This window comes from Cucurbita moschata, unplaced genomic scaffold (assembly GCF_002738365.1).
Source record: "Cucurbita moschata cultivar Rifu unplaced genomic scaffold, Cmos_1.0 Cmo_Scf00067, whole genome shotgun sequence".
NCBI classification, from domain to species: domain Eukaryota; kingdom Viridiplantae; phylum Streptophyta; class Magnoliopsida; order Cucurbitales; family Cucurbitaceae; genus Cucurbita; species Cucurbita moschata.
Genome location: NW_019268583.1, coordinates 675066 through 688007, shown reverse-complemented (window position 1 = coordinate 688007; position 12942 = coordinate 675066). Strand labels below are relative to the sequence as shown.

At 35.1% G+C, this 12942-nt stretch overlaps 1 protein-coding gene across 1 annotated transcript; it reads left to right on the top strand.

Moving 5' to 3' along the window:
* The first annotated feature begins 9469 nt into the window (after positions 1 to 9469).
* LOC111437851 (agamous-like MADS-box protein AGL80) lies at positions 9470 to 10649 on the top strand. The gene is made up of 2 exons (XM_023075924.1): positions 9470 to 9741; positions 10266 to 10649. The coding sequence occupies exons 1-2, from the start codon at positions 9493 to 9495 to the stop codon at positions 10647 to 10649; spliced, it is 633 nt and encodes a 210-aa protein (XP_022931692.1). The 5' UTR covers positions 9470 to 9492.
* The last annotated feature ends 2293 nt before the right edge of the window (positions 10650 to 12942 follow it).

Below are 12942 nucleotides of genomic sequence, written 5' to 3'. Positions count from 1 at the left end.
TGCACTGCTTCCGGCCTAATTCTTCTAGATAGTCTGTCATCCATATCATCTCCTTTCCAGCTTCAGCTATGGCCACGTACTCAGCTTCAGTAGATGAAAGAGCAACGCATTTCTGAAGCTTGGACATCCAACTTACTGCTGTTCTATCTATAGTGTAGATATATCCAGATGTGCTCTTGTTGGAGTCTACATCTCCACTTAGATCAGCATCCACAAAACCTTGCAGAACTACTTTGTCATTGCCATAACAAAGTGAAGTATTGGATGTACCTCTCAGATATCTCAGAAGCCACTTCACAGCTTCCCAATGTTCTTTCCCTGGAATTGCCATGTACTTGCTAACAATTCCCACTGCATGTGTTATGTCAGGTCTAGTGCAGACCATAACATACATCAAACTCCCAACTGCAAAAGCGTACGGAACTGATGCCATGTACTCACGTTCCTCAACTGTCTTGGGAGATTACCCTTTTGACAATTTAATATGATTTGCCAAGGGGGTAGTCCTTGGTTTAGCGTTATTCATCTTGAATTTGGACAACACATTCTCAATGTACTGCTCTTGGGATAGATTTAATGTGCCAGCAGATCTATCTCAAGAAATTCTCATCCCAAGAATCTGCTTCACTGCACCTAAATCTTTCATCTTAAATACTAAAGACAAGGTTGCCTTCAGGTGGTTTATCTCCCTCATACTTGATCCAACAATTAGTATATCATCCACATACAGGAGTAGAAACACATAAGAATCAGTGTATTTCTTGAGGTAGCAACACTGATCCTTTTCACTCCTGTGGAAACCACTCTTGCACATGAAGGAGTCAAACTTCTTGTACCATTGTCTCGGTGCTTGTTTCAGTCCATACAAGCTTTTATTGAGCTTACACACCATGTGCTCCTTGCCTGAAGCTGCAAACCCTTCTGGTTGTTGCATATAGATCTTCTCATCTAGATCTCCATGTAAAAACGTCATTTTTACATCCATTTGCTCAAGGTGCAAATTCTCCAATGCAACAATACTCAGCAGAATTCGGATAGTAGTTAATTTCACCACTGGAGAAAAGATCTCAGCATAATCAATGCCTTTTCTTTGTGAATATCCTTTAACTACTAACCGAGCCTTAAACCTTCTTCTGCCATCTGGTTCAACCTTGATTCTGAACACCCATTTGTTCAACAGAGTTCTCTTTCCTATAGGTAACTCAGTCAGCACCCACGTATTATTCTTTTCAAGTGAGCTGATCTCATCATCCATGGCTTGCTCCCACTTGGTTGAATCTTCCACTTGTAGGGCTTCATCAAAGGACTCTAGTTCTCCTTCGTCAGTCAGCAACAGATAATGTAATGAGGCTGAATATCTATCTGGTGCTCTGATAGTTCTGGATGATCTTCTCAACACCTGCTCAGGTGCAACTTACTCCACGTCTGGTTCTTCAGCAATAGGATCAGGAGTTTCTTGAGCTTCGGTTGTAACATCACTGCATGAATTTTCCTGCCACTCAAGTTCAACTCTTACTTACTTTGTAGTCTCAGAGTTTATCTTCTCTCTGTCCTTGTACATGACATTTTCATCAAAGGTCACATCACAGTGTCTTAGGATTTTCATATTTTTCTCATCCCAAAACCTGTACTCGAACATGTCAGAGTCATAGCCTATGAAGTAGCATTTCACAGCCTTAGCATCAAGCTTATCTCTCTTCTCTGGATCAACATGAACATTCGCAGTACAACTAAAAGTTCTCAAGTGAGAGTACTTGCGTTTTTTTCCTGTCCATACTTCTTTGGCCAATTTAAACTTCAAGGGTACTGACCGCCCTCTATTAATCAAATATGCTGCTGTGTTTACAGCATCAGCCCAGAATGTCTTTGGTAGCCCAGAATGAATCCTCTCATTCAATGTTCTGTTCATCCTTTCTCCAATACCATTTTGTCTTGACTTACCGGAAATTGTTCTTATTAATCTAATTCCCTCAGCTGCACAAAATGTTATAAACTCTGATTTGTTGTACTCTCCTCCATTGTCAGACCTCAGACATTTGATCTTCAAGCCGGTCTGATTTTCAACTTCAGCTTTCCACTTCTTGAAGGTGGTAAACACATCTGACTTGTGTTTCAAAAAGTAAACCCATACCTTCCTCCTGAAGTCATCGATGAAGGTGATGTAGTACCTTGATCCACCAAGTGATGAAACTGGAGATGGTCCCCAGACGTCATGTATGGAGCATTTCCAACCACACTTCCTTCGGTTCTCTGGCAGCCTTTGTGAAACTAACTCGTTTCTGTTTGCCCATAACACAGCTCTCACAAAGACTCATATCAACAGATTTTAAGCCTTCTAAAGCTCCTTTCGCAGTGAGCATCTTCATTCCTTTGACGCTCATATGTCCAAGTCTATTGTGCCATAGACTTGAATTGGAAGCACTCTCAGCAATAGCAGTCATGTTTATACACTCTGCAGTAGTGTATAAGGTCTCGAATTTTGTGCCACGTGCAACAACCATGGCGTCCTTCACAATCTTCCATGAACTCTTTCCAAACTCTGTTGTATAGCCTGTGCTATCCGACTGACCAATAGAGATTAGTTTCTTCTTGAGACTAGGAATATATCTGACATCTTGTAATGTCCACTGATTTCCTGCTGGAATATGTATGGAGACATCTCCCTTCCCTTCAATCTCCAAGGTTTTGTTGTTGGCAAGATACACCCTCCCGAAATTTACTGATTTGAAATTTCGAAACAATTCCTTACATAGAGACGAATGGAGCGATGCACCTGAATCCAAAATTCAGGATTCAGCTGGGCTGTCCACACTAAGGATTAAAACGTCCTCAGTATCTTCTGTTGTATATATAGAATCATCATCATCTTCAAATTTATGATTCTACTTCTTCTTCAGTTTTGTACAATCTGTCCGAAAGTGTCCTTTTCCCCCACAGCTCCAATAGGTTACGTTGGGTTTGTTTGGAGATTTTCCCCGGTTCTTTGATTTTGATCGCCCATGTTTGTTTGAGCTCTTTGATTTACTTCTTCCCCTTCGATCAACACTGAGAGCATTGCCTGATGAATCTCCAGTTTCCCATTTGCGAATACTTTCGCTGAGAACTATATCTCGAATTTCATCAAACTTCAGTTTAACAGATCCTTGGGAACTGTTGATTGCAGCAACAACAGTATCCGATGACTCGGGTAAGGATGACATCAAAATCAACACTTTAATTTCAACTTCGAAATTAATTTCCACCGAACTCAGTTGACTTATGATCATATTGAATTCATTTATATGATCAGCAACAGATCCACCTTCAGACATCTGTAGATTGAACAATCTCGGCATCAAACACACCGTGTTTATAGCCGATGGTTTTTCATACATATTTGACAGCGCCTTCAATAGATCTGACGTTGTCTTCTCCTTGATAATGTTAAACGCCACGTTTCTGGATAGCGTCAACCGGATTAGCCCCAAGGCTTGTCGATCCTTGAGCTTCCACTGTTCCGTGGTCATGGTATCCGGCTTCTCCCCCAACAGAGGTTCGTGAATATCTTTCTGGTACAGATAATCTTCAATCTGCATCTTGCAGAAACCGAAATCGGATCCATCGAACTTCTCAATTCCAATCTTTGAACTTTCCATCTTCACAGATCGTTGTGAATTTCGCCTAGCTCTGATACCAGTTGTTAGGATCGCACAACAACGCACATGCTCGATCTAGATGAACACAAAGAACAGGATAGAGAAAAGTGCAAGGAGAACTCTGGCTAAAAGGATTTTTTTTATTGATGACTTCACGTATGTACAGTAAGAGAGAATTACAGAGAATAGAAAGTACATTTTCAAAGCTCTACCGGACGGGATATATATATGGTTCAGTTTACTACATATAGCTTTACCAGATTTAACCATCTACTATATATAGCTATTTACCATATATATATAGCTTTACCGGATATAGCTTTACCATATATAGCTTTACCAAATATAGATTTATCGGATATAACCGTTGACCAAACTATAAATAAGAGAGCAGACTCCATAACCTAACACTAAGACCAACGAGAAGATACGAGATCATATCATCATCTTGCAAGGCAGAGCTGGCGGTGGCCAGCCCTTTGATCTTGCGAAAATAATTTACAGCAACCAGATCGCGTTTCTTGGACGTGGCGAGCTCAACACGGATCTGAATAGTGCGAGCACGAGTTGACAACGAAAACATCCGCTGCAGGGTATCCCACGCCTCCTTGGACGTAGTAGCGACAACCACATCGTGAAGAATCTCCTCAGACATGGAGGAGAGAAGACCGCTAAGAACCTATTGATCCTGATCATACCACTGATTATAGGTCGGATTAGAGACCAGGTCAACACCAGCAGCGGTTGAGGAAGAGACCAGCTTGGCAGGCAATGGTGCCATCAAGGTAGCCCATAAGCTTCATACTTTGTATATAGGGGAGGAGTTGGGTGCACCATATGATGAAGTTGTTTTTGGTGAGACAGATTGTGACAGCGTGGTGAAGAGGGATTGGGCCAAAGGTCGATGTCATGGTAGTTGGGATCATGTTGGAGATGGTGGATGGGGAAGAGGAAAAAGATATGGTAGACATTTTTAATGAATAAACCTTGGCTCTGATACCATGTTAAATTGAATGGCACTCTGACCTATATGGGTCACGACCTCATGTATTTATAAATGTATAATGAGATTACATAACAAACCATGAAATCATAGATTTGGTAACAAACCAGGAAATCATAGATTCTTCTTGATTCATCGTAACAAACAAGTAAATCAGTACTATGTTCAAATATGATCTATACTACGTTTAACATTGTTTTCCATCGTTTTCTCTCGGTATCTCACACTATCATATGACATTGTAGTGTTGGGTATGCAGATTGGGCTTGAGGGCAGTTAAAAAAGGGGAGTGGGACTGCTTCATGCGACATTACATGGTCCTCGCATGATTTCCGAAGATGTTGATTGTTCTATTTTTTTTTTCTATTTGTAACGAAAGTACTACACATCAAATTCTTTCTAGACTGGAAGTTGAGACTAAGGCCATGAAATGATGTTTAATGACGGGTCCCAAACACGATTGCATGTGATTGCATTTTCTAACACAGTAATAGGGTCACATACTAAGTATTTCTTAAAATAGTCAAGTCATGTCCTACTCTTATTTTTCAGGTAAAGGCGAGACACATCTACACAAACGACAAAGTTGCAGTGATTGTTGAACACAACTCTGTGGAAAACACTCACACTCTTTATTAAGACTAATCGAGAAGATAATACAAGACACATTGTAGAATACTACTACTTTGTATTTCTTGGGATGAAAACCTAGGTAGGTGGAGGGTATTTATACTAAAGACTACGCAATCTACTCTAACCAATCTAAATCTTTTTCCTAAAATATGTATCTCTTCCTTAAAATATCTAGTTATCTTTATTCTAAAATACTTAAATCATAAATATAAATGGGCTCATACAATTATTGAGCTTGACTCTATTGGGCTAGTGATGATTTTTTAACACTCCCCCTTAGCACTAGTCCTCAATCGTTGCACCATGTTGAGCTGACAACGAAAGCTCTTATGTTAGCACTTTTGTAAATAAGCCTGCCACTTGGTCATCTGTCTTGATCTGCTACAATTCGATTTCTTCCTTTAGAACTTTCTCTCTAATGAAATAGTAATGCACCTCCACATGCATTGTTCTAGCATGAAACACCGGATTTTCTGCTAGGCGAATCACAGATTGGTTGTTGCAATGAAATGGTATTAGATAGTCAATTTTCTGGTGTCAATCTTCCATCAAGAGTTTCAGCCAGGATGGTGCAATGGAAGAGGGGTGACCCTCAAAGAATGAAGTATTATAAGACTTAGACAACATTGAAGAAATTCTTCCACAGAAGACGGGGGAACAAATTATACACATTTGCTTAATTGCTGATGTGCGAGGAGATTTGAGTGGCATTAATGTTAGTGACTCAATCACGTGAACTCAAAAAGAAAATGACACCTCAACAACTTAGACAGAAAGAAATAATCTAAAAGTCAAATCCAGAGTATGTCAACGCAGTAGAAGATGAAGTTAATGAGCCAGACATATGAGCATCACAAAACTCAGTTTGGCACAAAGCGATGAGGAAAAAATTATAGCCCTAGAGCAAAATCAAACTTGGGAACTGAGAAGAAGATGTCAAATCCATCTCTTGCAAGTGGGTTTATGAAATAAAATGTACCCGAGATGGATCAATGTAGATACAAAGCTCAGACTGTAGCCCCAAGGTTCTCTCAAGAATATGGACTACACTATGATGAAACATTTAGTCCAGTGGCGAAGATCGCTATCATACAAGTTCCTCCAGCCCTTATGGTAAATAAAGATTGGAAAATTTGGTAGATGGATCGCTATCATACAAGTCTCTCATCATTGCCATGAGCACTAGCTCATTTTCTTCTGTGACACATATTGCCTCTACATCTCATTCCTCCTCAATCTCTATATTGGAGGATGCCACATTGCTTTCGGCAGTTTTTTCTTGGACCAACAATCCCTGGACATGTGGCCCTTCTTCGCGCAACTGTAGCACTTACCCTCAAATCTCTTTCCTTGAGAACTCTTGTTATCATTCTTCTGAGCTCTCTCAGGTTGTGCAGTTCCTTGATGGCTTCTTCTTTTGTCACCATTTTTGTATCCACGTTTGGTTCTTATTGCTTCGACTTTTACTTGTGTTTAGTGTTTCTTCTTCCTTAAATGTGATGCCTCCCATTTGTTTAGCCATAGCTTCTTGGCTGGCTAACAAGTTTTCTTGTTCCTCTGACTCTTACTTGTGTATAGTGTTTCTTCTTCCTTAAATGTGATGTCTCCCATTTGTTTAGTCATGGCTTCTTGGCTGGCTAACAAATTTTTTTGTTGCTCTGGCTTTTACCTGTGTACAGTGTTTCTTCTCCCTTCAATGTGATGTCTCCCATTTGTTTAGCCATGGCTTCTTGGTTGGCTAACAAATTTGCGAACTTTGCAAGTGATGATTGAGTAAACCATCCTTGTACAGCAATAACGAAACTTCTATATTCTAATCGCAATTCGTGGATAATGATTCTCTTCATTCGAGATTCTCCAATGGCGTATTTTGGGTCTAGTTCAGTAATCTCCCAGCAGATTGACTTGACCTTGTGGAAGTACTGAGCAATTATCATTTCACATTGTGAAATTGACAACAACTCATTCTCTAGAAGTTGTAGCCTCATATTGTTCTTCTTTGAGAATAGCAGCACGAACGTGTCCCATACTTCTTTCAGTGTCTTGTCATTCCAAATATGCTCTAACATCTCTTCTTCGATTGTGGTCTTCAAGGCAAAGATTGCTTTGCCTGCTTTGATTCTCCATTTGGGCAAGGCGCCGTTAGAATCCTCCTCTGGCGGCGTAGTTTCACTCCCGCCAACGACCTCCCAAAGGTCTTGTCCTTGTAAATAGGACATCATGCATGTTGCCCACGTGTTGTAGTTGTTGTTGTTGAGTTTCTTGATTCCTCCAATGATTTGAAAATCACCCATCGTGTTGGCAATACCTCAATATTACCAAACAAGCTCTTTCGACAAAAGACTTGCGGCATCACAGACTACTCACGACACAAAAAAATTCACTCACTAATAATCTCAAGAAATCGTTTCTGATGTGGAAGATTAGTCAGAGCTGCAATCACAAAGCATACTAAGAATTTCAAGAGATCAGACAATCTACACTAACCTCGCTCTAATACTAAATTGTTGAACACAACTCTATGTTGGAAACACTCACACTCTTTATTAAGATCAATCGAAAACATAATACAAAACACCATGTAGAATACTACTGTTTTGTGTTTCATGGAATGAAAACCTAGATAGGGTGGAGGTTATATTAGAGCCTACCCAATCTACTCCTAACAAATATAAATCATTTTTCTAAAATATGTACATCTCTTTCCTAAAATATTAGTTATATTCTAAAATACTTAAATCATAAATATAAATGTCCTCATACAATTATTGAACTTAACTCTTTTGAACTAAGAATCATATTTCAACAGTGATGGTCATGAGACCGAAGCCATGGTAGTTATTTGTAGTCCTTCAATAGACGAGGACATTGTTTTAATTTTCTTTATCTAATAAAAAATTCACGTTATTTGTTTTCTATTGTAACTATTTTAATTATTTTTTTTTATGAACATATAAGTACTTTTGAAATATTTTAAAAGAAGACTATCTTTCTTAATAAATTCATTTAAGTAATAGCGACTTCATTATAATAATAAAAAGAAAGTCAGTTACATTTTTTGCCCACCCTCTCTTTCTCTCTCCTCGTCTATCTTATTTATCATTATTTAGTACATATATTTGTTTTTAATAATTATAATTAATTGTTTATTTAAAATTCTTTTGTTTCTATTTGATGAATTTAATTTAATTTAATTTTATCTAATTAATTAATGTACTTAAATAATATATTTTAGGATTAATTTCATAAAACAAGCATTAACATCTATTATCAAATCAATTATGAAAATATCAATTCATTAATTAATATATATTTAATCAATTAACTACCATTATTATTAATTTATGGTAAGGATAATCATTATAATTAATGAATTTCATGAAACATGTATGATAAATTAACTCTTTATTATTATTATTTTAAAAAATACACGTTATTTCAATTTTTTTAATTATTTTATTAATACTTTATCATAATTATACGATTTATAGGATATAATATGGTCTATTACAAAGTTGAAACCATGAGAAAAATGGTTTTTAAAATATAAGAAGTATAATTTATTACTAATTATCTACTATTAAAAGTTTTTATAATTTTATTAAATTTATTTGAAAATAATTATTAAACTAAAAAACCTAAAATTTTAAATATATTATACATAAAATATTTACTCATAAATAAAAGTTTAATATTTAAAATTATTTTAATAATTTGACTTAATAAAATGAAAATAATTATTAAACTAAAAACCTAAAATTTAAAATATATTATATATAATATATTTACTCATGAATTAAAGTTTAATTATTTGAAATTATTTTAATAATTTCACTTAATAAAATAAAAATAATTATTAAACTAAAAACCTAAAATTTAAAATATATTATATATAATATATTTACTCATGAATTAAAGTTTAATTATTTGAAATTATTTTAATAANAAAAAAAAAAAAAAAAAAAAAAAAAAAAAAAAAAAAAAAAAAAAAAAAAAACTTATTTACACAAATATTTATTTAAATAAAAGCTTAAATGATTTGTTGATATAAATATTTGACACCAATTAATTGAGATGATTTGGTAACGAGCAATGGGTGTGATTACAGAAAATGCAATAAATTTGTTGTAAAAGTGAATGCATATATAAAGCAACAAAATGATGGAGTGTGCATTAATTAAGATTATTATTGAAAGGACAAAAACGAAGAAGAAGAAGAAGATGGCAAGGAAGAAGGTGAAGTTGGCTTACATTGTGAACGACTCTGCAAGAAAGGCCACCTACAAGAAGAGGAAGAAAGGTCTTTTGAAGAAGTTGAGTGAATTAACCACTCTTTGTGGGATCCAAGCTTGCGCAATCGTGTTCAGCCCCTACGATTCTCCACCCGAGCTCTGGCCCTCCGTCCTCGGCGTCCAACGCGTTCTCTCTCAGTTCAAGAACATGCCCGAAATGGAGCAGAGCAAGAAGATGGTAAAATTCCTTCGTTCGTTACCCAACTCATTTTAGGCTAAACCTATGAAACGTTAGTGGCTCTAAAGTTTACTTCGGTTTCTCATTCTTATCATAATGATATCAGAGCAAGAATGAGATAAATCCCAGAAATGTTAGTGGCTCTAAAGTCCATTTCTGTTTCTCATTCTTACCATGGTATCACACCAAGAATGAAAAACATACGTTGGATGGAAAATCCCAGAAACATTAGTGGGTCGAAAGTCTAATTCTATTTCTCATTTGGTATCAGATCAATAATGAGGGGATGAAAAATCCCGGAAACAAAAGTGGGATTGAAAATCTTAGAAACATAAGTGAGGTTGAAAGTCCACTAATATTTTTCACTCAGAGCAAGAATGAGAAACAATTGAAAACCCCATACATATAAGTGGGTCGAAATTTACTTTTGTTTCTCGTTCATAACATGATATAAAAGCATTATTTTTTAGTTGTTATTAGAGCTTCTCATTCTTAACACAATTATGACGATCTTTGGATAACAGGTGAACCAAGACACGTTTCTGCGCCAACGGATCGCCAAAGCGGAGGAGCAGCTGAAGAAGATAAGGAAAGAAAATCGCGAGAAGGAGGTGACACGGTTGATGTTCCAGGTCCTGACTGGACCAGAATGGTTGCAAGGTCTCACCATGGTGGACTTGAATGACATTAGTTGGGTCATTGACGAGACGCTGAAGGGCATCAGCAAACGCATTGACTCCTTCAAAAGGCCGCCGCCGCCGCCGCCCCCCCAGACGGCGGCGTGGGTGATGGAGGTGGTGAGCCCTGAGGATGGGATGGAGTTTGTAGGGGATGATATGGGTTTGAGTTTCGAAGATCATAGTTATAATAGTGAGAATGTGATATGGTCCAATGCCTTCTTCTCTTAGATAATTTCATGTTTCTTTTTCTCATCATCAATATAGTTTTCTTTTCGTTTTTAAATTCTCACATTTTCATTTCATCAATAATAATAATAATGTGTAAATCATATTTTTATCCTTTTATAATATTAGAAAATAGGAAACAAATCTCATTTTAAAAAAAGAAAAAACTCCGCTAAATTACTAAAAACACCTCCAAGCTTTACAAAATAATTAAAAAATATCCCTGTTATTGTTTGTGAGAATATTTGCATAATCCACGGCAGGTAAATAAGGTGTGAAACTCCTCTATTTATAATCAAATAAATTACAACGATAATAAACGAAGAGAACAATATATGGAAAGATATTTATAGTAAAAAGATAAATATTTAAATGTTTGTCTTATAATAACATATAATATATACCATAAACTATAATTTAGTACTAAATATTCTTAACCGTTTGTTTTTTATGTTTACTTCAAGAATATCATTCAATTTTTAGAAGTTATTGATCTTTCAAAGGTTTGGTTAATAACCTCGAGTTTTTTAAAAACTTCAAAAATAACATTAATTTTTTTTAAAAAAATTTAAAATATTTTTACCCACAAACAACCATAACTTTTTAAAACATTAAAAAAAAAAAAATTAGAGGGTTAATGTTTGTTCAATATTTTCACATTTTTTTTAGAAAAGTTAAAAGTATTAATGAATATTTTTAAATACTCTTAAAGGTTCAACGGTATATTTGAAACAAAATATTAATGTCAAGAGTATTTTTTTTAAAACGTTTTTAAGAGTTTAAAAATATTACTTAAATTTTTGAAAGTTTAAGAATTTAAGGATAATTTTTTTATTTATAAATTTATAAATCTATGGATATAACCAATTTAAAGCATAGTTCAACTAATTTAAACCAAGAACGGGAGGAAATGGAACTAAATTTATATCGAGAAATTAATATATATATATATATATATATATATTTTGCCAGATAAGCAACCAAAATGGACAGCAATGGCAAACAAAGAAGGTCAAATGTCATAAATGATGCCAATTTTGGGATACAAATGGAGTAAATCCAAATTAAAATAATCATTTAATTGTCCTGCTTATCTGTCTTCAACCATTACTAATTTATTACCATTTTTAAATTTAATTTTTTACATTTAATGTGTTTATGCATCCAACACATTTATGTATCTTCTTCCTTTCTTCTTATACTAATAAAATCCAAAAACATTGCCTTATGCTAAACTTTCATTTAATGTGTTTTTTTTTTAATTTTTTTATTTCAATTCAAACGTTTTGTGTTCTTGAACCATCATACATATTAATTATAAATTTTGAAATTCCTTGTTGAAAACGAATTTTAAGATGCTCAACAAAAAAAAAATAATCTAAAACTAGAAAAGAATTTTAGAAAAAGTTTGAATGACACGTTCCACTCCCACATGTATTGTTTGTTGCGTCTCCCACACTGCCTTTGTCGAATCCTTCTCTGCTAAAATGAGAAGAACGTCATTCGGGACTGCTTGGTAGATGGCAGCAAGAGTTATCCTGTCCTTAAAATCCTCAATGTTACCTATGCCTGTAAGTTAACACGCATCTTAATCGACCTGTGTAGTTACTCCTCGCGAGTAATGGGTACTGGAGCGTTGAAATTTAATTACGAAAAATGCCCATGCCAATAGATTTTCTGCATATTTGGTTTTATAATTAATCAGTTGCACCAAACCACTCATATCTTGAAATCTAACCGTTAGAATCAAGTGGAAAATTGAGTATGTTCAAGAAGACTTGAGGTCCTTAAGATTCCATGGCCAATGTGAAGTTGATAAGATTAGATGCTCATAAGATTAGATTTTTTTTTTTTTATGGAACTTTTTAGAAATTTTAAGTTTAAAATTAGCTCAATTGAGGAACCAAACAAGGTCCGTGCAAGTTCAATTTTAGATTAGTTTCATGGGTTTTCCAAAATTTTTGGAGATATGGTCCATTCATACACGTCATTCCTTGCAACAATGACAAAAATAACAATTATGATTCAGTTTTTTTGAGCTTGTGTTTCAATCAATTCAATAAGGATTTTTAAACTAGGGTTTCAATTTTAAGCCCGTACGTACTCCATTATCGGCTATTTTTTCTTTAAAATTTAAGTCTGAGTACTACTTCTTAAAAGAATATTGAGGTATTGAAAAAAGAAAGTAGCTTTTCAAAATTGCCCTAGAATGTGAGCAAAAAGCCGTTGATGATACCCTGTTTCTGAATGAACAAAATTGTCTTGGAGCAAAAAAAAAAAAAAAAAAAAAAAAAAA